This window comes from Brachyhypopomus gauderio, chromosome 4, assembly GCF_052324685.1.
Source record: "Brachyhypopomus gauderio isolate BG-103 chromosome 4, BGAUD_0.2, whole genome shotgun sequence".
In the NCBI taxonomy this organism is placed as follows: Eukaryota; Metazoa; Chordata; class Actinopteri; order Gymnotiformes; family Hypopomidae; genus Brachyhypopomus; species Brachyhypopomus gauderio.
Genome location: NC_135214.1, coordinates 26,908,508 through 26,930,568, shown reverse-complemented (window position 1 = coordinate 26,930,568; position 22,061 = coordinate 26,908,508). Strand labels below are relative to the sequence as shown.

Sequence of the window (22,061 nt, the reverse complement as noted above, 5' to 3'; positions counted from 1 at the left end):
AAGTCTGGACAGTGGAGGAGCATGGCCAGGTCCTGTTTGATGGGCTGGAAATCTAACCTGTTTCTCTAAACAAGAGGTGGAAATGGCTTAATGTGTGGGTGTATTTTTAACCATTATTTTAATGTCAGTTAAATATATTAAGGCCAGTTGAAGCTGGTGATAGATTGTTAAATTGTGCAACAATGCTTTTTTCCCATAATAGGTGAACCTCATAGTACCTGATATGCTGAGAAAAATATGGTAAAATATATATATTTTTTGTTAACTAGTATTGTTTATTAAATCTTATTCCATGCAATTTAAATGTGATTAAGAGATTCAGAGCTAATTACTGCTCCTGCAAAAGCTTCATTCAAGCATTTAAATTGGAGGCCTTTTTGTCTAAAGTTAAAGTCTGCTTATTTTTTCCCGCCAGCATACATGGCCAAGCTGGTCACCTGACCTGGTGGAAAAGGTGCTTCCCCAGTGAGAGCGAACGTCATCGCTAATAAAGACTGGAGCCTCATTACTCCTAATTTTCAGATCTCCTGAGGAGAAGGAGAAAACAGGGTCGCCCATGAAACACCAAAGTGTGGAAAATACAAATTCTTTTTTCTTTTTGTTGTTTCTGAAACCCTTTGTTTTATTTGTCAACTGACAAAAATAATAGCCTCCATATTGAAAGTACCACATTTACAGTGTAATTACAGTGACAGTGTTCTTATGGTAAGTACAAACTATAACCTATTCATTGTCAAATTAGATTTGAAAAAAAATTGACACTAAAAAACAATTACATAAAAAATTCACAGGTACAATCACATTACAAATTATGTGAAAAAAAACAAACACAGAATTATTCAGTGTGTTCATCACCCTGAATGTCACACGCCAAATGAAGATATGAAGAAAAGAGTCCAGTGTTACATATGTACCAGTGTCTATACAACCAGTGAGGAAACGACAGCACTTCAGTGTGTGCAGAGCATTATCCAGTGACTGCCACTAACGCATGAAACCTTTAAAAACATATCAGGATCCCAACTAGGTTGTTAATGTAACTAGAACAAAACAATACACACAATTCTTAGACAATCTCGTTGAAGGGAAAAAAAACAACATTTTCAGAAATATAAAACGATTTTGTACAAAAACTATTCAGGTAACTAATAAAAAAAACTAATTTGTTCTTTATAAAAAATTATTTCTCAAACTGGCCAGTGACAAACTGTGATATCATAAATAAATAGGTGTACTTTGTTTTTAACATTCAGCTAACAATGGATCATATTATTTTTATTTACAAATTGTCACATTTTATGATGAATCCTAAACAGTCCTTTACTTCAGTTTCGTTATAATGAAAAATGGACTGATAGCATGTCAACGTTCAGCAAATATGTATAATACAGGCAGGTAGGACTGGAATACATGAGCACAGTGTCAGCTACTCTTCACAGACTAAAACTACAGCACCATGTACTCAGCTGGGACGAAGAAATGACCCAGTCCTTCACATGGATGGCACTGCAGGAAAGTTAAAGAACAGCATTTGCGGTTCACTTTTGCGAGCTGATTAATTAAGACATTTGGAGTTTCATTTTCAGAAGTCCAGCAGTTTCAAATGTTTTTGCGTACATGAAAAGGAAGATTGGAGATGGAAATAAAGATTTATCATTTAAATAGGACACATACTTGTAGCTTTACTCTCAATTCTCTTTTCTAGAGATTTCTTTGTTGTATTTCTTTGTTATAGCAAATGTAAACCAGACAGCACGGACTGATAAACTCTCATCATTTCAGTCACATCAGTATTTATCAACCACCCAATTCATCAGACATCTCAATCCACACCTGGGGGCTTTGTCACTCATCTAGTCACTCACAGTGACAGTCCAAAAATACTGCTCGGCATCGCCCCTTAGAGACCACACCCGCACTCGTCCACAAATCCGACTCCTTCTGACCACCCCGAAGGCCAGAAGGTCAAGGTCCAAGGTCAGATGAGTCTCTCCTCGGGAGGCACTTTGAGGACGTTGCCCATTTCCAGCCGTGCCCCCGCCACCTCCTGCTGACTGGGGCTGTAGGTGCCCTCCGACTGGCGCTTCCTCCGGGCGGTCAGCACCATGCACGCCAGCCCGGCCACCGCCAGCAGCACGCCCAGACACATCAGGGGTAGGGCCACCAGCAACCAGGGAACACGTTCCCCCTGCTGCTTCCTCTACGGGGGGTGGGGGGTGAGAGCAGGTACATGACATGACCTGTCAGCATCATTTCACACATGTTTAAGCATTTATAGCATCACGAGCACATCGTTCGCACGTCTGTCTAAAGGTTCGGCGGCATCACGGTGACGGCCAAAGTGGTGATGTAACAGAAAGCTGCTACTCACAGGAGTCTCACAGTTAGAGCCGCCAAAGCCCGGTGAGCAGTCACACACGTACCCGCCCGGCCTGTCCAGGCAGGTGGCGCCGTTGAGACAGGGGTTGGAGACGCACTCATCTATGTCCACATCACATCTGGAGAGGTAACAATCAAAGCGTTGTTACCCCTAATGTAGAATTGGGATGGCTTCAAGCGTAGACTGAAGACCCACCTGTTTGTTGAGTTCTTACCAGAGCACTAACTCGGCTGATACCACTTGCTGTTGTTCTTTAAATTGTATGTCTGTCTATGGTTATTTGTGCTTCTTGGCAAAACACTAAGTAATGACACTGACTCCTGTATTTTAGTAGTAGTCTGACTCAATGGTATCTTGAATTCTGGCCTATCCGCACTATTTCCTAGGATGAATTGTGTTATCAGATGCAAAGCACTTTGTAAGTCGCTCTGGATAAGAGCGTCTGCTAAATGCTGTAAATGTAAATGTAAATGTAAGTAAGCAAAGGACTTAATATGATGGACATTCTGCAATAATACCAATAATCCTCCCACCTGTCTCCTGTGTAGCCAGGTTTGCAGGTACAGTTGGCCCCCCAGATTCCATCCGTACAGACTCCCCCATTACCACACTGCACATCTTCTTCACACCGCAGAGGGGGGGATTGCCACCTGTTTGGAGACAGTAGAACAGTCCACTAATAGGTTTTGGTTAGATTTTTAGATATTAGGCCCCACCAAGGGCTCGATTTGAGGGGGTTTCGAGGGGAGACTCAAGGGGATGCCATTATTCCGCTCAAAAGGGTCAAATCACCCATCCCCCTTGTAAATCTGCATACCCTTTGGATCAGTGTTGAAAAATAATATTGACATCAAACCTGTGCAAACATGTACAGGTAAGTTAATACTGTACCATTGAAATCGTAGTTAAAATAGGTAGCACAAATTATCCATAAGACATCGATGCCTGCCATTGCTTAGACATCACTAAAGTTGCAATTCAGAACTATTGACTTTGACTAGTTATTTAGTGTCAAATCCAACAAGCTGTAAAATAAAAGTAATGTTAAACAGATATTTTTCAGGCTAGAAATAATGCAATTTTAAATTGATAACATCAGTTACAGTCTGTTCGGTCTGTAGAGTGTCCAAATCTACATTAACTGCTCAGATGCAAAAAGAAATGTAACGCAGTAATGGAGTAAATTTTAAATTAATTACTTTTATGTGTACATAAGTACATTTTTAGACTAGTAACTTTACAAAAAATCCTTCAAAGTAATAGTACTTTTACTTGAGTACAATATTTAGTACTTTTTCCAACTCTGGGTATGATAACTGATATTTTAATCCTGTCTGTGAATGAATTCTTCAAACCAAATAATGACTGGAGCGAAATGTTAACCTCCATTTTGAATGCAAGCAGTAGGGGACAACCCGACTTCTTTCCGCCCATCGGTGGGGGAGTATTTGGGGCAGAGCGTACAGCCACCAGAGTTCTGATTCAGACAGGCACAAAACATTATTTTCCCCCATTTCAACCCTCCTTCTGAAGGTGAAATCGACTGTTTTCCCACAGGTCCCACCCTTGCCCACCAAAACATACATGAAATCAGTTGTAAAACCAGCAGAAGGAGTAAACAGTTCTACAGATACAGCGTCTCTGTAGCGTAACTCACTGGCAGAGCAGGCCGCTGTAGTCTGGCAGACACAGGCAAGTGAATCCGCCCATCGTGTTGAGACAGGAGCCTCCGTTCTTGCAGCGTAGCTCCTGGCATTCGTCTAGGTCCTCATCACAGCGGCGGCCTCCATAGCCCCGGGCACACTCGCACTGGTATTCTCCTACCAGGTCCCTGCAGGTCCCGTGGACACAAGGACCAGAGGTACACTCGTCTATGGCGTCCTGGCAACGCACGCCCTCCCAGCCTGGGGCACACTCGCAGCTGTAGTGGTTGAAGAGGTCCCGGCACGAGCCGTTGTTGAAACACGGCTGCGAGAGGCACAAGGGGGCGCCGGTGCAGCCCAGCTGTGGTTCCAGTCTGCCTCCATGGCGGATGAACCGGGAGGCCTGCGGCTGTTCGCCCTCTGCGCTGCCCACCAGCGGCAGATACACGCCCCCGACCCTCACCTCGCCCAGGCACCCAGTGAAATTCTCCGCCAGCCACACCGTGGAGTAGTTGAAGAAGTCCAGGTTGCTGGTGGAGGTCATATGTGCACGAGCCACGTGCCCATCCACGTGAAGGAACCAGAGCCACGGAGGGTGCAGTGAACTCCTCTGGAGCTCCACCCGGTGCCACCGTCCGTCAGAAACGTTCACGAGGTCAGGCCTAGCAAAGGTCACCACCTCAGGGCTGTCGCTGGTGTGGAGCTTCAGCAGCAGGGAGGAGTTCCTGATGCCCAGGAAGAAGAACCTCAGTCCATCAGTGGCACGCAGGACTGTCCCACTTTCCTCACGAGTCCTCAGTTCCAAGGACACGCTTGTCACAGAGACGTTCAGAGATCCATTGGCATTGTACTTCAAAGCATTGTTGTCAAATGTAGCATTAGCCAAGCCTGGAGGAAGAGGGTGGAGAGCATATTAATTTTTTTAAAGATTGATTAGAACTTTAGTGCTTTCATTTTTCATTATTATTATTTCTTTTCCTTAGAAATGCTACATTTAAGGGGGGGTATATAAGTATGTACTTATAAACATCAGTTAAAATGCTTATGTTCCAAAACACGCATTCAGTCTCTAGTGGTGGCGTAACAATGCCTCTTAGAACCTGAAGAGCTTCTTAAAATTTCAACTCTTCCTGTAAATCAACACATGCATCTTAGATCTTAGATCTCTTAGAGCCCATTAACTGCTCACACAGTTGCAGTCAGATTTGCCTCAAAATCACACACACACACACACACACACACACACACACACACACACACACACACACACACACACAAACACACACACACACACACACACACAAAATCTGGCCCACACTATCCAGGCCTTTGCAGACTCCCGACTCCACCAGAAACTCACATTCATATCCATCAGGCAGGTCCACACACAAGCTCCCCATGACGCACGGGTCACTAATGCACCACACACGAGTCTCACAAGTCTTCCCAGTGTAGTTCAGTGGACAGGAACACACAAAGTCGTTCCACTTGAGCTGACATTCTCCTCCATTCAGGCAAGGTTGCGCCTATGGTGAACAGAGGATGTTTTCACACAGATCAATGACATTTTTCTCTGTTTGCCATGTGGAGGCCAATACACGGTGTTGTACAAACGGGTGTACAGTAGAGCACTTATGAGTGCAGTGTTTGTTTGTGGCTCTAACACTTGATGTTGTAGGTTCAGATATGAGACACAACACTGGACACAAGGGATGCACAAAAATAATTCCAAAAAATTTTAGAACAAATAGGCATTAGAACAAATAAAGAACAAATTTTTATAAATAAATTGTATACAAGAATAAATATCACATATAACAAAACAGGTTTTACATAGCAACCATCTGGCATTCTTTTAAACTGTCAGCCCACTCCAATCTTTCTTCTGGGAGATAAGTTCTATTTCTAGCCAACAACAAAATAAAATATCTTACCATACATGCTTGGTCACCAATACAATGCTCCAGTAAATCATGCGAAACACTTTGCAAGTAGGTTGGATGCTCAGGTTTTTGGGTGATATTGTCCAAGTACATGTAGAGCTGGGTATCATCCAGCCGTACATCCTGTAGGCACCCTTTCAAGTGACCTCCCCATGATATGGTGCCACTCGCTTCAGGAAGTCCTCCAAGATAGACCGTGTCTCCTGCCTCTACTTCAAAAGGCATAAAATCCCCTGGACTGAAAAGTAACTCTGTGTGATTGATGTACAAGAATCCTCCTTGGATGTCGACTGTAACCAGAACCTTCTTCCCGTCAGTTACGAGCCTAGAACTCCCACGAATGGAGGAGTGCACAGCAACATTGACGGCGCCTCCCCTCAAGAACACAGTGAAGTAACCCCGATTCTCTCGTCTCAGTTGGAAAACCAGGCCGTCATACTTGAGTGATTGCAGGAAGAACGACACAGTAATATCGCCACCGTGTCTCCGAGTTATGGGGAATACGGCAAAGCTTCTTTTATTCTCATGGCTGAATGTCCATGAAGTGTGCTCTGTGAAGAAGGGACGTGTGTTAGCGAAAACTGTTAGAGTGCATTCAACTTGAATTCTGAATTCAGATAAGAATAATCATATCATGGATAATACTAGCAATTATGTACCGGTTGTAGTTTATAAACTATCATTTACTTTAGATAGGGCCTTACCATGGGCACAGTTGATTCCATAGAAGGGCCTGTGGCAGTCACATCTGTACTCAGTCCAAAGGTCAACACACCGGCCCCGCTGGAAACAAGAATCTGAATGGCACCATTCTGTCTTATTACAGCCCAGCTCTGAAAAGATATTTTGGGGATGAACAGCCCCATCGTCAATGCGGAGATCTTCCATGCAGCCAATGAAGCCCTTTGTAGTCTTTGTTTTGTTTAGACAGTCTTGTGGGACCCCACCAATATACACTTTCTCCAGCCCACGTAGGTTAAAAAAGAGGAGCTGACTGTGGTTTCCAATTATGGGACTTGTGGTATTCTTATCCAATAAAATCTGAATTAGCTCGTCATCCACAGAGACAAAGACCTCATGCCACAGTCCATCGTTAAAGTCTCCTGGGAGCTGCACCTCCGTCTTTAGGTTGGCTGATTCTGCAGTGGCTAGAAGACTTCCACCAGACATCTCCAGTGTGAAGAAATGATCTGCCCTTCCTCTGAAGAACAGCACCGCATCCGGTAAAGTGGTTCGGAACCGCAGTGTGACAGTGAGTTTGAGAGGCCCCGCCTCCCTTCGAGTCCTGTTTGATGGAGCCTCTACGAGCACACAGTCTGCTGTGGAGAAGGAGAACGTGGTGGGGACCATGCACTGGTCACCATGGAAACCAGGAGGGCAGGTGCAGGTGAAATGGTGTTGGTCTCCGAGGAGCCGAGGCGAACAGGTGCCTCCATTTTGGCAGGGCTGATCCACACAGCCAGTCAGCACAGTGTCACAGTCATGGCCACCCCAAGGCAGCTGTTGAGGGGCGGGGTCAGGGCAGTGGCAGGTGTACTCATTAATGCCGTCTTCACAAGTGGCACCATTCTGACATGGCTTGCTTTTGCACTCGTCAATGTTAATCTCACAAACTACACCTAGAAGAGGAATTAAGAGGACAAAGGTCATCAATAAACATTTCATTTAAGCCCCCTGACATCAAGGGTAATTTCATGTATAATTCAAAGAGATACTGAGGTTTTTCTTAAATATTAAAACTTTAACAATAATACTAATATTATTATTATTATTAATAACAATATTAAAAGCATTTGTGACTGGCAAGGAAGGTATGAAAATAATGGTGATAAAGTGATCACATCAGTCTCAAGTAACAAGTGCACTTACACAAAACACAATAACCAGCAGTCAACTGGTAAACTGGTACATAGACCAGACACATACAAACACTCCTCAGGTGGGCACCTCCCTATGGGCCACGCCCACCTGAGGGACGAACACAACACAACAAGGTCAGGACTAACATGAAATACTGTTGCTGACAGGATTGGCCGGCAGGGGGCTTCTGTATTGTGACAGCATTTTTATTGTTGTAATTTTTATACACCTAAATATGCATTATCTATTACAGATTTTTTTGTAAAGCAAAAAATTGTTATTGATTTAATTTGTATGCAAACTTTCTTTGACCCAGTGAAAAATTATCACAGCTGGTTATCTTTTCACATTTGGTCTAACCTTGAGATATTTTGTAATTTGAGATATGCTGTAATTTAATATGGTTCCTGCATGATCCTTGTCTCATCTAATAACACAGTTAATCTGAAGTATAACCTTAATCTACCAAGAAAATGCATTTGTATCTGTTCTGTAAAATTCTGTATAAAAATATAAAATGTATGTGGTGTATGCTTGAAGCATAATTCATCATAACTATGAATTGTATGAATATTGAATTTTCAAGATTTACGATGTTTACGATGTTTTCAGTAGCAGTGTAAAATGAACTTGTTACCATTATAGTTTGATCACTTATTCTAATAGTGCTATGTCAATATCAATACATATTTTTAAAAATACAAAAAATTGAAAAACTTTCAACACGACCTGAAAGAAAACAGCATACTTTCAGCAACCACAACAACTACAGGAAATGTGTTCATCAGCAGATGAACAACGAACAACTCAACCTTCAAACATATTCTCGTGGAATTTAAGGGCTGAACTTGTGCTGCAATTTCTCTTCTAGACAAAGGAAGCAGGAGTGTTCTCCGTCCTGTGTCTTCGAGCCGGTGCTAATGTAGGCAGCCTGTGCCAGACCTGCAGGAAGCAGGCGGACGCTTTACCTGTCAGGGGAATCAGCCCACACCAAATCAGTGCCACAGTTAGTCCTCTCATCCTGCCAAACGTCCGAGCGACAGTGACGCTCCCCGACACGCCGAGCTGTGGCCGACACTGACAGAAAAGTGACAGGTCCCGAGGCAGCTGTCCACCAACTCTCTCTCTCTCTCTCTCTCTTTCCTCTCTCTCTCTCTCTTCTTCCTCTCTCTATATATATATAAATATATATATATGTCTCTACTTCCTTTTTGTCTTTTCTCTTTCTCTCTGCCTCTCTCGTTCTTCCACGTTCTCTCTCTCCAGTGTCTTCTTGCAACACACAAGGCGCCCGTGCGCGCGCACATACACACACCTCCCCTCGGCACCAGGGCGGGCAGGGGTGATTAGGGGACGAGTCCGTTACCACTCGCCCACTCCCGAGCTGCCCTGCCTGGGCTAATAATCCACCAGGCCTCCCCTCCCTCTCCCTCCCTTCCCAGCTGGCTCCTGTCAGTGCTGACAGCAGGAATGCTTGTCCGCCCAGGCCAGCAGGACTGATGGCTAGCAATAGCAACCTGTGGCAGACTCATTATGGAGGATGTGATTTTAGCCAGAAGGCGAGGCCAAGCAGGAATTCCATGAGCTGTGAGAGGAACCGCCTCTCCCCAAGTAATTGATTATGCCTGTTTTAGTACTGCAAGAGCAGGAGGGAAGAAAGTCCGTTGTATCCTGTTACAGTGGATAACCAGGACTATCTTGCAAATGATCCACTGGCCTAGTCATTGCACAAAATATACCTAAAGACCCTGCATGAGGTAGGGCACACTCTACACTCCAAATATGCTTTGTGCAAAGGGAAAATGGACATTTTTAAAATAGCATTTTACCATGTGCACATTTTGTTATAAGGCTGATCAGGCCCGAGAAGCTGTCGATATCTTCTCCTCTGATGCTAAATTTCAAACAGGCCTTTCCACACATTCAGTTCAAGGCAAAGCAGCGGCGTGCTGGCATACGGCATCTGTAGCAGCTTTACACTTCCTCTGCGTCGCCTTGCTGTCATTATTTTTGATCACCTTCCGGCTATTTGATCCTGTTAGCAGCTAAGGTTTCTGGCGGTAACTTTAGGATATCACCGAGAAAGATTTATTTATTTGTGGGAAGGCAGGGAGAAAATTGCAGCTAATTTTTCAGCTCCAACCAAGACAGCAGAAAGACACTTACACCTCACTGGAATAAATACTGGGATCACGCACAGAACTGTCCTGAAGCTATCCTGAAGTCTTCCCATTATACAGCATGACAGAAAGCTGCTTTTGACCCATTGTCATGTGACTTGTTCACCAAAGAGTGTCTAGCTTTATGAAGTTACTAACTGGAGTGGCACTTGATGAACTGTTATTGGGAAGATAAACACACACATAGATGGAAGAGAAAGCAGAAAGCAAAAACAGGGACATCTGGTGGCAAACATCTTCTGGGATCTGCAGGTTTGCAGGCGTGACAGTTAAACCCCCCACATTTACCCCACACTTGAGCAGCCTCACACCGCCCTCTCCTTTGGTACGCACCCTAGAATCCATGTGTATCCAGCCCACACCCTTCACCAGGGGCCCCTGTAGGCCTTCACACTGACCCCCAGGACAGGGACGCTGCTCTGACCACCACTGCACTACTGACACTCTCACCTCTCCAGCCAATGTATAACCATTTGCAGTAAGGTCAAAGGCAATGACCTTACCCACACGAAAACCCAGGGATTTCAAGGCCAGAATCACACATCTATGAGTAAAGGTCAGTTTTCACACACACACACACACACACACACACACACACACACACACACACACACACACACACACACACACACACACACACACACACACACACACACACACACACACCTCACCTGTAAACCCTGGAGGGCAAACACAGCGATACGCATTGATCAGGTCCTCACATCTTCCGCCACTTTTGCACGGCGCAGATTCGCATTCGTCTACGTTCACTGAGCAGTTGTCACCTGCAAAACGCAGCAGGCCACGCAATGTTCAGTGCAACCCGCCCTCTCTAGAGACGTGTTCACCGAGTCATCACACAGGAGAGCCCAAAAAGTCCCGCCAAGGAAAGAACTGCAGACTGGAGGCACCTGTGAAGCCGGCCGGGCAGCGGCACAGGAAGCCGGGGGCGTGTTGGTAGCTGAAGGCGGCGGGCAGCCCGGGCATGAGCCCGTAGTGCTGGGGGTCCGAGCGCTGGATGCACTTGCCGCCGTTCTGGCAGGGCTTGTCCTCACACTCGTCCACGTCCACCTGGCAGTCGGCTCCCACGTAACCTGAAGCACAGGAGCACCGTTCAGTCTCACGCCGGTCTGCACTTAGACAACAAGGGGCAGTCATGGCCTAGTGGTAGGGAACTGGTCTTGTGACCAGAGGGTCGTGGGTTCGATTCCCAGAACTGAGGCCATGACTGAGGTGCCCTTGAGCAAGGCACCTAACCCCAACTGCTCCCCGGGCCCCGGGCTAGGGCTGCCCACCACTCTGGGCACGTGTGATCCACAGCCCCCTAGTAATCACTAGTGTGTGTGTGTGTTCTAACTGCACAAATGGGTTAAAAGCAGAGGACAAAATTCGATTGCGGTGTAAAAAATATGGCACATTTACATTTAACTTATTCATACAGCATTTGGCAGATGGTCCAATCCAGAGGAATTGATACATGTTCTCTGAATGAGAAGAAATAATCACCATGGGGTTGACAGCAACTTGTCCCACCTGGTCTAGCAGGTCAGCGACGGAGGCGCAGGTTAAAATATTATTAAAACGAGATGATGTAACATTTTGTGTCTATACAACATTTTCACATTTGAAAATACATGGGGAGTGTGTATATTTTTAAGCTCATACCCAGTTTCAGGACAAAAATTATTCTATTTCACTACATTTTCTTATACTCTCTTGTGAATTAAACTTTTCCGAATGAAAACACGTAGTCTCTGTGAAAAAGCTAATAAATGAAGCTAGGTTCAAAAAAGTTAAATGGAGCTTATCTCAGAGACATTTTTCATCCTCTCTAAAGAACCAGGAGCCTCTAATGAGCAAAGCACAGTGTGATTGATTTAATTCATTATTTAACAAGTGAACCCTCATTAACTAAGTGGGTCAAGGTAAAAACACTGGGGAATAAGCTGTACGGTGGAGGTTCCCAGCTGTAACTGATAGTCCTGAACTGACTGCTGCCGACATTTCTGCACATACATGCAGAGATGAGGTGTCAGAATGTGAGAACAATTTTGGGTTGATTGACCATCAAGCTATAATTTATAGTTTAATGAAAGCATTAGGTGAAATTTGAAGTATTTATAATGTGAATGTGTCATATATTGTGTGTACTGTTTGTTGGAATGGCTGTTGACATTAGCTGATTAAAGACGTGGTTGTCAGTAGCCTAATGCCCATAGCCCAGTGTTGTGCTCTACCACATCTCGTGCAGCTTGTGAATTGGATGATAATTTACCTCATTAGTTCATTCAAGTTGGAGGTGGTAACATAAGGCTGTACAGGACATGAGTGCCCTGGGATTGAGATTGTAAAACAGTACACCTGCAACACTATACTTTCTCCTATAGAGGGCAGTGTTTAGCAAAATAAATCCACGAAGCCCCTTCTAAGGAAAGCTGTCAACAGGACAGGTACAGCAACAACAGGTTGCAGCATTGATAGGGTGATGGTCAAACCCTCAGTGAATCTCAGTTTCCACCTTCCCTTATAAAAATTATTTTATCAGTTTCACTGCACATTTCACAATAAATTGCTGCCACCTAGCTGATACAGTAAATTATGTTACAACAAATATAATACAATTCAAAAGACATAGCAACAGATTACCTGGCCAGCAGTGGCAGGTGTACTGGTTAACCCCTTCCTGACAGGTAGCTCCATGTTGGCAGGGGTCAGACGCACACTCGAGAATGTCCTCCTCACAGAACTCCCCCGTGAATCCTGTGCCGTTGCAGTCACAAGCATAGCTGCAATTCACCCAAATAACTCAAGTTATACTCAAATCTGTAGTACAAGCAGTGATTTATTTGTTTGTGTGTGTTTTGGTTTTGGTTATGTTTGTTTGTGTTGGTTTTGTGTTTATGTTTATTTGTGTTTGTTTTGTGTTTGTTTATGGTTGTTTTGTGTTTGCACTTGTTGGTTTTGTTTGTTTTTTTTTGTTGTGGTGTGTAAAATTGTGCACTAGCTTATATTTAGTATCGTTCTTGTGCTGTTATTTGCTCTTATTATCTTGGTCTTCCCAAAGTTTTCCTTCTAAACTGCCTAGGGAGTTTTTCCTTGTCACTGTCGCCCCCAGCGTGCTCATTAGGGGTTTGGACCCATGCGTTTGTGACAGCTTGTGTTTTAAAAATCACTATATAAATAAAGCTGACTTTGATTTTGACAGAGGTTAAGTACTCCACCACTGTACTTTAGTGCAATTTTTTAGTATTCTTATATTTTGGACACTATCCAACAGAATTAACTCTGGGGCCACTCAAGCAAACATTCAGCTAAATCTGACAAGTCTCGGTCTTGGCCGCCACACTACCCTGACTCTGGCTAAAGCCAGCACATTCGCACACTAATTAAAGAGGACACAAGACACAGCGTACTGATTTTGGCACTTATGTATTATGACCTGCCCAAGAGTGACAGTAACATTTAAACATATATTTGAACACACCTGTGTTAAATCCCCATCGAGCCGTTATGTTGGATGACGTGGTGCAGAACACTGGTGTGTGCAGAGAGGACGTTCTGTCATTTCTGACTTTTTAATGTCATGGAAGAATTCAGCCTTTTGATTCGGTTATTTCATATATATACTGTATATAGTGCACTTCACTGCAATTTTGACTGCGATCTCTCTATATATATACAGTGCCTTGTTAAAGTTTTCACCCCCCTTGGCATTTTTCATGTTTTGCTAACAAATAGGATAACATAACAGAAAGCTTCAGTGTGCATAAATATTCACACCTTAAAGTCAGTACTTTGTAAAACCAAATTTTGTGGCAATTACAGCTGAAAGTCGCTTTGTATAAGTACGTCTCCATGATCTTGCCACTGGGATTTTTGCCCATTGCTCAAGGCAAGACTGCTCCAGTTCCTTCAAGTAAAATGGTTTCCACTGGTGAGCAGCAATTTTCAAGTCTGACCACAGATTCTCAATTGGATTAAGGTCTGGGCTTTGACTAGGCCTTTCCAATACATCTACATGTTCCTGTTAAACGTCTATCTCCCCTCAACTCGGTCCAGGCCACGACGCTGCCTCCACCATGTTTCACTGTGGGGATGGTGTTCTTGGGGTGATGAGATGTGTAGGTTTGGCATCAGACACAGCGCTTGGTGGCTGAGAAGTTGAATTTTGGTCTCATCTGACCAGAGCACCTTCCTCCATACATTTGGTGAGTCTTCCATATGCCTTTTGGCAAACTCAAAATGAGCCTTCCTATCTTTGTAAGGAAAGGCTTTGGTCTGGTCACTCATTCATAAAGCCCAGCTCTGTGGAGTGTACGAACAGATACCAGTCTCTGCTTGGGAACTCTGTAGCTCCTTCAGGGTTAACTTTGCTCTCTGGGCTTCCTCTTTGATTAATGCCTCTTTGATTAGTCCTTTTTTAAGGATCTCCTCGATCTTCATGGTTAGAAGTGGTGCCTCTTGCTTAATGGTGTTGCAGCCCTGACCCCTCCCCCTGTATGTGTAGTTTGCGTCTGATTACGTCCATATATGTATCTCTTGTGGGTGTGGGGTTGTGTGCGTGAGTTCATTTGTTGCACCCGTCTTGTTATCATAATGTGTCGCTATTGGGTCTTGGGTCTGTTCCGTGCTCATCATTGTTAGAGTCTCACTTGTGTGTGTGTTTTAAGTGTTTACATGTTTTGAGCGCATAAAGCGCTATTGCATTAATAAAGACACTGTTTGAAGCATCTTTATTAATCGCATCACAATAGCAAAGGGGGTGAATACATAAATGTTCAGTCTCTTATTTCCAAATAAGAATGTTGTGTATGTTGTGATACACAAATATTGTATATTTAAAATATATAAAATTTTATAGAAGGGCTATACTTTGACTTGTTGATTTGATTTGTTTTGAAAATGTATTCATATATATGCTAACATCTTTCTCAAATGACATTTGTCAGAGGAACAAACCTAAGCATATTCCAATGTAAATATGGTTCTTCCATAACTATTAAGAACCCCGGGGGATTCAAATGTGCATCACCCCAGCATGAACCATGTAAGGATTCTTCCTTTATCAACTCTTTCATATGTAAGAACTTCTCTTAGCATTGCAGTGCTGATAATACAGAGTAAAGCAGCGCTCTGCTCACGTAACCCAGCCGGAGGTCAGTGCAGCGACTCTTACCTGTTCACCGCATCGACACACGTGCCCCCGTTGAGGCAGGGCGTGCTGGCGCACTCATCCGTGTTCACCTCGCAATCACTGCCCTCGTAGCCGGGCACGCACTCGCACGTGTAAAACCCCACGTGGTCCTGACACGACGCGCCGTTCTGACAGGGGGCCCCCTCACACTCGTCGATCTCCACCTCGCAGTTCACGCCTGCGGCCCAAGGACATTTCCTGCTAGCACTCTTTCGTCTCTTTGAGATTAAATGGTACACAGCCTCGCTGGTCTGTATAATGTGTATATTTCCGTATATTATTTCCTTACCTTTGAACCCCCACAAACACTGGCAGAAGTAACGATCCCTCCCGTTGATACACGTCCCGTTGTTCAAACACGGCTGCGATGCACACTCGTTGATGTCTATCTCGCAGTGGTAGCCTTGAAACCCAGGCACACAGAAGCACTGGTACATATCAATGCCTTCAATGCAGATGGCACCATTCTGGCATGGCTGGGACAGGCACTCGTTGAGGTCGTGTTCACAGCGCTCCCCTTGAAAACCCGGGCCACACAGGCACCGGAAGCCGTCTGGCGTCAAGACACACGTGCCGTTGTTGGAGCACGGATTGTCGGAGCAGGCGTCCTGGCGCATCTGGCAGTCTTCGCCTTCGTAACCTCTGGGGCAGTAGCAGGAATAGCCATTGACCCCACCCACACAGCGGTCCTTTGGCCCAGTGCAGGGGTTGCTCGCACACTCATCGATGTTCTGGGTGCAGTCAGGGCCCTCGAGACCGTCACCACAGAGGCAGGTGTAGTTCAGTATTCCAGGAGTGCTGGTGCAGTTGAGACATTTGACATCGAGACAGGGGTCGTATAAGAGTTCACAGTCTTTCCCTGTGTACAGAAGGACGTCTTCCGGGCAGATGCAGAAGTAATCAATGGCTGTTTCTATGCAGGTGCCTCCATTTTGACATGGAGAACATAAGCAGGAGCCAGATGTTTCTGCGCAGAACACGCCTATAAAAAGAAGCAATTTCTTGTTAAAATTATTTTACAGATTGTGAACCGACTGTAAAAGAAATCAAACAAATAAAACATTTCCACATACTCCTAACCCTCTAAGTTTGATTATGACATAAATACAGCCACAAGAACAGACAGACATTTGACTATTTTCAACTTCACTTCACCACATCCTTCATTGCAGAACCTTGTGTGAGTTATGTTCAGTCCTATGGATGGTCAGTTTCACAGATCACCACAGCATTGAATCTGACCTCCTTTAGTACACCAACAACACAGAACTGTCAGATGAGAAGTTTAACAGCACAAGTGATGTGTGAGGTTCAGTGTTCTCCTATCAGACCTGCAACCCTTGAGAAACATCTGCTGTATGTTCAGTAAAAATTACAACAGTTGTTGTCACAAAGCAGCTTCACAGATGTCTGGCTCAAAGCAGCCCGAGTAAAAACTTCCAAAGAGGAAGAAACCTCAGGAGAAACAGAGACTCCATAATCCCATAATCCTCCACTGGAAAGCACAACAAAAATGAAACGTATTAATATGGAGCAATGAAACAAGCAGAGAAGCATGGGGAATTGTCTCTGTTCTTCCTAAGTTTTGTTTCTGTTTTACTGTTGTGTGATAAACATTGATAAACATGATAAACACATTCAATATGTATTACTAAAGATTAAATATTAAATGTTTTAAAGATATTCATTCCTGACCCACAAAGGGAATGTGTCTATGTGTTTGTTAAGCACAAAGTTTGTCACTCATGGAGTTAAGGGCTTTTGTCCTTGCTGTTGCCCTAAACAAGCATGAAACAGCATGGCATGACCACATTACGCCCTGTGACTTCAGCACTACTGTAAGCCCCATGAACAGGACATGCACATGCTTCAAGTGTGCCATTAATTACTACCTTAACATGACCTAACGAGACAGGCCATCTGAGGGGAGCTGTAAAAATTGGTCAGACATATTTCAACACTTGTACATATTAAAACTGCTGTTTTTAAAAGGTTACATTTTATTAATTGCAACTTTTAATAATTGCATAACATATAACAAAATAGTTTCCTGTCTTTAAGGTTCCATAGTTCATCTGGTCAGCTATGCTATGAGGTCGACACTTGCTTTAATCTGGACTAATCCGCCTTGCTGGATGTTCATTTGGATGCTAGTGTGTGAGGGCATACATGTGTCGTTTGTGTGTGTGTGTGTGTGTGTGTGTGTGTGTGTGTGTGTGTGTGTGTGTGTGTGTGTGTGTGTGTGTGTGTGTGTGTGTGTGTGTGTGTGTGTGTGTGTGTGTGTGTGTGTTCATGTATGCATTCATGTGTGTGTACATGCCTACATGCAAACAGAGACAGGTAAACAGACTGGCCACAAAGTTAATCACGACAACAGGAAAGTCTGCCACAGCCTTCTTAGAACAGGAGATGTTCACATATCATGTCTGCAATGGCAGCTTTCATTAGCTCAGCTTTCTCTTAGGGTATAAAGACTGCTGGAAAGCTTTAGTGTCCAGCACTACAGATTGGCGGTGAGGCCAAACTGACCCCCACCCCCATCCCACACACACACACACACACACACACACACACACACACACACACACACACACACACACACACACACAGAGTGGGATGCCGAAGCCTCCAGGAGAGAGTCTGTATCCCATCAGAGCTTCTCCACTGAGAGAGGGCCTGACGTCAGAGAAGTGAGCACACTGTAGTCTGTGACATCGTCACCGCCACTAAAACACTACATATAAAAACACAGATCAATGAATGTCCTCTGAAAAAATGGGTGAATGATTCCTCCTATGGCAACTAATTTGTTTGTCATTAATGGGAGTTTTGTTTTTTCCACCAGAATTCATTTTCTGAAATGGCACGATGTCATCAAATGAGTCAAGAACTTTTTGTTTCTGCCTATTGTCCTGCAAATACTTTTTCCAAGCAACCACATTCCATGGCAGGACCTCCCAGACTATCAATGAGGGGGATCCTTAAGGACTCGTGTGTATTAATCCTGGTATGACTCACCCTGCCTTGAAATTCCATGAAAGCACGTGTGAATTTACCAAGCCATACTTTCAAAACAATGAACACAAGCTAGATCTTAGCTTTCCCCCAATCCTGTTTTGATTAAAAGTCTGCAGCTGTTCTTAATGATCTGAAAAGTACAGTGAGGCATTTTGCTTAAAGGCATTTAATAAACAGGTGGATTTTTATTTTCTTCTTCTTCCCACAGCCCAGTGGGAAATGTATTAGATTCAGCCCAGTCAGGCAATGTTTGGGCCACATCCTGATTGCTGGTTTTTGGAGATGTACTACCTTTTAGATCCTGGATTAAACCTGGCCAAGGTTACAGGATAAATTTCATTAGCTAAGTCACGTCTTTCATGCTATGTTTTGGCATCAGTCAAGTAAAGTTAATTATAGGTCAATAATAATCCGAGAGATTACTAGCCGAGATTATCAGCAGAGAGGGAAGCCAGACCAGATAGACGTAGATTTTTCAGCACTTCAGAATGAAAGGGGAGCTCACTTTCACATCTGAGTCTCTCAGAAGATAACTCACCAGCTTTTCCCATTCATTGTATTCATATCACATATTCAAAGAAATAGGAATGGAAGTAAATTGACATTTAACCCTTCCCTTTTCATCCTACCTCTTCCTCCACGTTATATTGTTATACTGTCTCCTCAACAAAGCTCTAATGCCTGAGGTAATTTACACCGGTGGCAGTCATGAATACAATGCAGCTTCCATTTGACCGCATCCTAACCATGGCAGCATTCGTCAGGCCACACCTGTGCTGTAGGTGACAGTAGACACTCCAGTTCATGGCAAAATTCCAAACATGTTTCAAATCCATTATACGTCTGAGATCTTTCTTTGGCAACAAATGTCTGGCTATCACGGGTGAAGAGCTTGCACTGTGTTCCCGTGTGGTCTCACAGCGTTCTCGCGTGGTCTCACAGCGTTCCCATGTAGTCTCACAGCGTTCCCGTGTAGTCGCACAGCGTTCCCGTGTAGTCTCACAGCGTTCCCGTGTGGTCTCACAGCGTTCCCGCATGGTCTCACAGCGTTCCCATGTAGTCTCACAGCGTTCCTGTGTAGTCGCACAGCGTTCCCGCGTAGTCTCACAACGTTCCCGTGTAGTCTCACAGCATTCCCATGTAGTCTCACAGCGTTCCCGCGTAGTCTCACAGCGTTCCCATGTAGTCTCACAGCGTTCCCGCGTGGTCTCACAGCGTTCCCGTGTAGTCTCACAGTGTTCCCGTGTAGTCTCACAGCGTTCCCGCATGGTCTCACAGCGTTCCCGTGTAGTCTCACAGCATTCCCGTGTAGTCTCTGTGTGCATCTTCTCTCATTCTCTCATCACGGTCCTGTCTCTCCAACCTGCCCCAATAACCCTGCAGTGTGTGCGGACAGAGCAGACCGCCTCTGGCCCCTGCATATCCGGTCCTCAGAGGTAGTAATCCCACCTCGCCTTGATGCATTTGTGCAATGTACTTTGTAACCCCTCCTTTCTCACCCTTGAGTCACCTTATAGCTGCCTCTACAGACCTGACCTGCCAGTGACCCCTATGAACCCTAAATCGCAGTGCGGTATTACAGACAGGCACGGCTGAGTCATATTGAGTGGAGGAGAAACCCTCCAGCACCGCAGTGTGGAGCAGCGTGTTGGTGAACGGGTCTGAACTACAAACGTCGGCGACTGGTACGGAAAGGCTCTGTTGTAAGGGAGGGAGTGTTGGAGCGAGTCTCACAAACAGGATGTCCTCTGCCTCAACGCAGGCAATGAGGACCTGACCACTACAACTGCACTGACATCTTCTGACACCAGGGCTCTTTACCGTTGCACTTCATATAGCAGTGATGCCTGCTGAACTCTGCCCTGCTGTGCTACCACAAGACCTATAAATTAAACTCAAGGGAAGCAATCAAGGAACCATTTCAGATGGAACTGGATTTTTATGGTAATTTCAGATAAAGCTTAGAAACGAAAAGACCAAGAAGATATATATGGAATAAAATGTTTGAGCAACAATGATTACCAAAAAGATTACCAACTGAATTCAGCAAATCATTCATTTGAAGAAGTAGGCAATTATTTTGAGGAGCTGATGCAACCAGGTGGCCCTTCAACGTGTGTCATTCACTAACTGTTCAGTATTTATGCTTAAACTATTAACTGTTCAGTATTTATGCTTAAACTATTAACTGTTCAGTATTTATGCTTAAAATTACATTGCTCTCTGCACTGTGGGTACTTTATACCAGATAGGTCAGATCTGCACTAGGGCTTCTAGAGTTTTTGCTATGCAATTAAGATTATAATAAAAAAAAAAAAAGTCCATACACGCACAAAAAAACACACACACGCTGATTTCACCAGGACGTGACACAATGCAACGCGCTCTGTCGCAGCACAACCGCTTCAAAACCCCTCGAGTTGCCATTCAGCCTAAAGACAAAGGAATAGCGTGGCAAGAGTCCCGCTAGTCACCATAGTGACGCACAACTATGGCCCCCTCGTGTAGCAAGTGTTGCCCGACTGCCCCTAACTCCCCACATCGGCCTCGCCACAACCACAGCAAAGAAAACAGGTCACTGCCTCATTAAGGAGACGTCCAGAACGTCACTATTCCCCCAAACATATATTCCAGAAATACTGACCTCATAGCTACTTCATTGGCAAATGGATTACAAGAAAATGAATTACAATAGGTTTTCCATGGTTTATTTTGCATTTGCGTTTATCATTGGAAAAATACAAACATCTTTTCATAGGCGCGGTCTATCTGCTCTTTTAATAGCGTATCTCTAATTGACCATTTCAGTTTTAAAAGTAGTTAAAACTGCACTTCTGCCTCTGATTCGATGCAGCTCCCAACAAGCACGACAGCTGAAACAAGGTGAAATAGTTTAGTTTGCAGGATGCTATGGGCCATATGTAGCCTATGGCTCTAAGACAGAGGATTTTTAGATTATCTCCCGTTTTAAACAACTCGAGTGCCAGCTGGCCCCACTCGGATTGAGCTAATTCCCAATTACGACGCTACAACTCCTTTATTAACACTCCCACTTACTCCTAAAAACTACACTCACCTCTCTCTCTCTCTCTCTCTCTCGCTCTCTCTCTATCTCTCCCTCTCTCTCTCTTACACAAACAGGTGTTTAAAGGCCCACGCATAACTGACGCCTAAAACATAACAGAACCCACGCGCAAGTCCACACCTATCACTACAGGTGTTCTTACATGTAAGTTCACTTCTGTATCTCTGCATTTCCGACGCACGCACGCGCACGCACGCGCACCTGCCAAAAGCAGCTGGTCGCTCATAATTAAATATAACGAAAAATCTGTACTGATCGAACGTACACAGTCGCAATTAAAACAGGTACACATGGCGTATGTCACGCAATCAAATTATTTAGCTAGAATATTAATGAACCACATCAGACTGAAAAGTTTCCCTGCCTACATTACATTAATAATGACTGAAAGTATTCATAAAGTCAATAACTAACTTAGAATTAACAATTGTGTAATTAGCTGATAACAGTAGAGAAAATACCAGATGTTTATATGCTCTAAAGTTAAATTTGCAAATTAGGTGTTTAATTCGACGCCTACCCCATTTGAACACCATCATCGTTAGCAGCACCGCTGTAGGACATCTCCTATAAACTCGCCCAAACTCCATGCTTGAAGTGACTCTTGACTTCCAGTTCTACAGCTACGAATGCTCAAAAAATTCCCTCAGCATCTTCGGTCAACCAAAGACTCCTTCTTTCATTGAAGAAAAGTTGTGGGTGTGTGGTGTCCCGTGCTATCTCAATACGTACGCAGGGGTAATAGAATTCGGCAGCGC

At 44.3% G+C, this 22,061-nt stretch overlaps 1 protein-coding gene across 1 annotated transcript; it reads right to left on the bottom strand.

Annotated features, from left to right (window-relative positions):
• Positions 1 to 620: 620 nt before the first annotated feature.
• On the bottom strand, positions 621 to 22,061 carry crb2b (crumbs cell polarity complex component 2b). The gene is made up of 13 exons (XM_077003440.1): positions 21,824 to 22,061; positions 15,490 to 16,182; positions 15,183 to 15,378; positions 12,653 to 12,792; positions 10,918 to 11,100; positions 10,678 to 10,791; positions 6,671 to 7,585; positions 5,958 to 6,517; positions 5,384 to 5,549; positions 4,038 to 4,911; positions 2,914 to 3,030; positions 2,372 to 2,498; positions 621 to 2,200 (listed from the first exon to the last, which is right to left on the bottom strand). Exons 1-13 carry the CDS (start codon positions 21,891 to 21,893, stop codon positions 1,979 to 1,981), a joined length of 4,377 nt encoding a protein of 1,458 aa, XP_076859555.1. The 5' UTR covers positions 21,894 to 22,061; the 3' UTR covers positions 621 to 1,978.

What these genes read in the sequence shown, in the direction of transcription:
- crb2b (XM_077003440.1), bottom strand. Translation starts at nt 21,893, where the DNA reads ATGGAGTTTGGGCGAGTTTATAGGAGATGTCCTACAGCGGTGCTGCTA. An exon ending in CTGCCCGGCCGGCTTCACAG is followed by an intron (nt 10,792 to 10,917) that starts GTGCCTCCAGTC and finishes TGCGTTTTGCAG; the next exon opens with GTGACAACTGCTCAGTGAAC. An exon ending in TGGAATCAACTGTGCCCATG is followed by an intron (nt 6,518 to 6,670) that starts GTAAGGCCCTAT and finishes CCTTCTTCACAG; the next exon opens with AGCACACTTCATGGACATTC.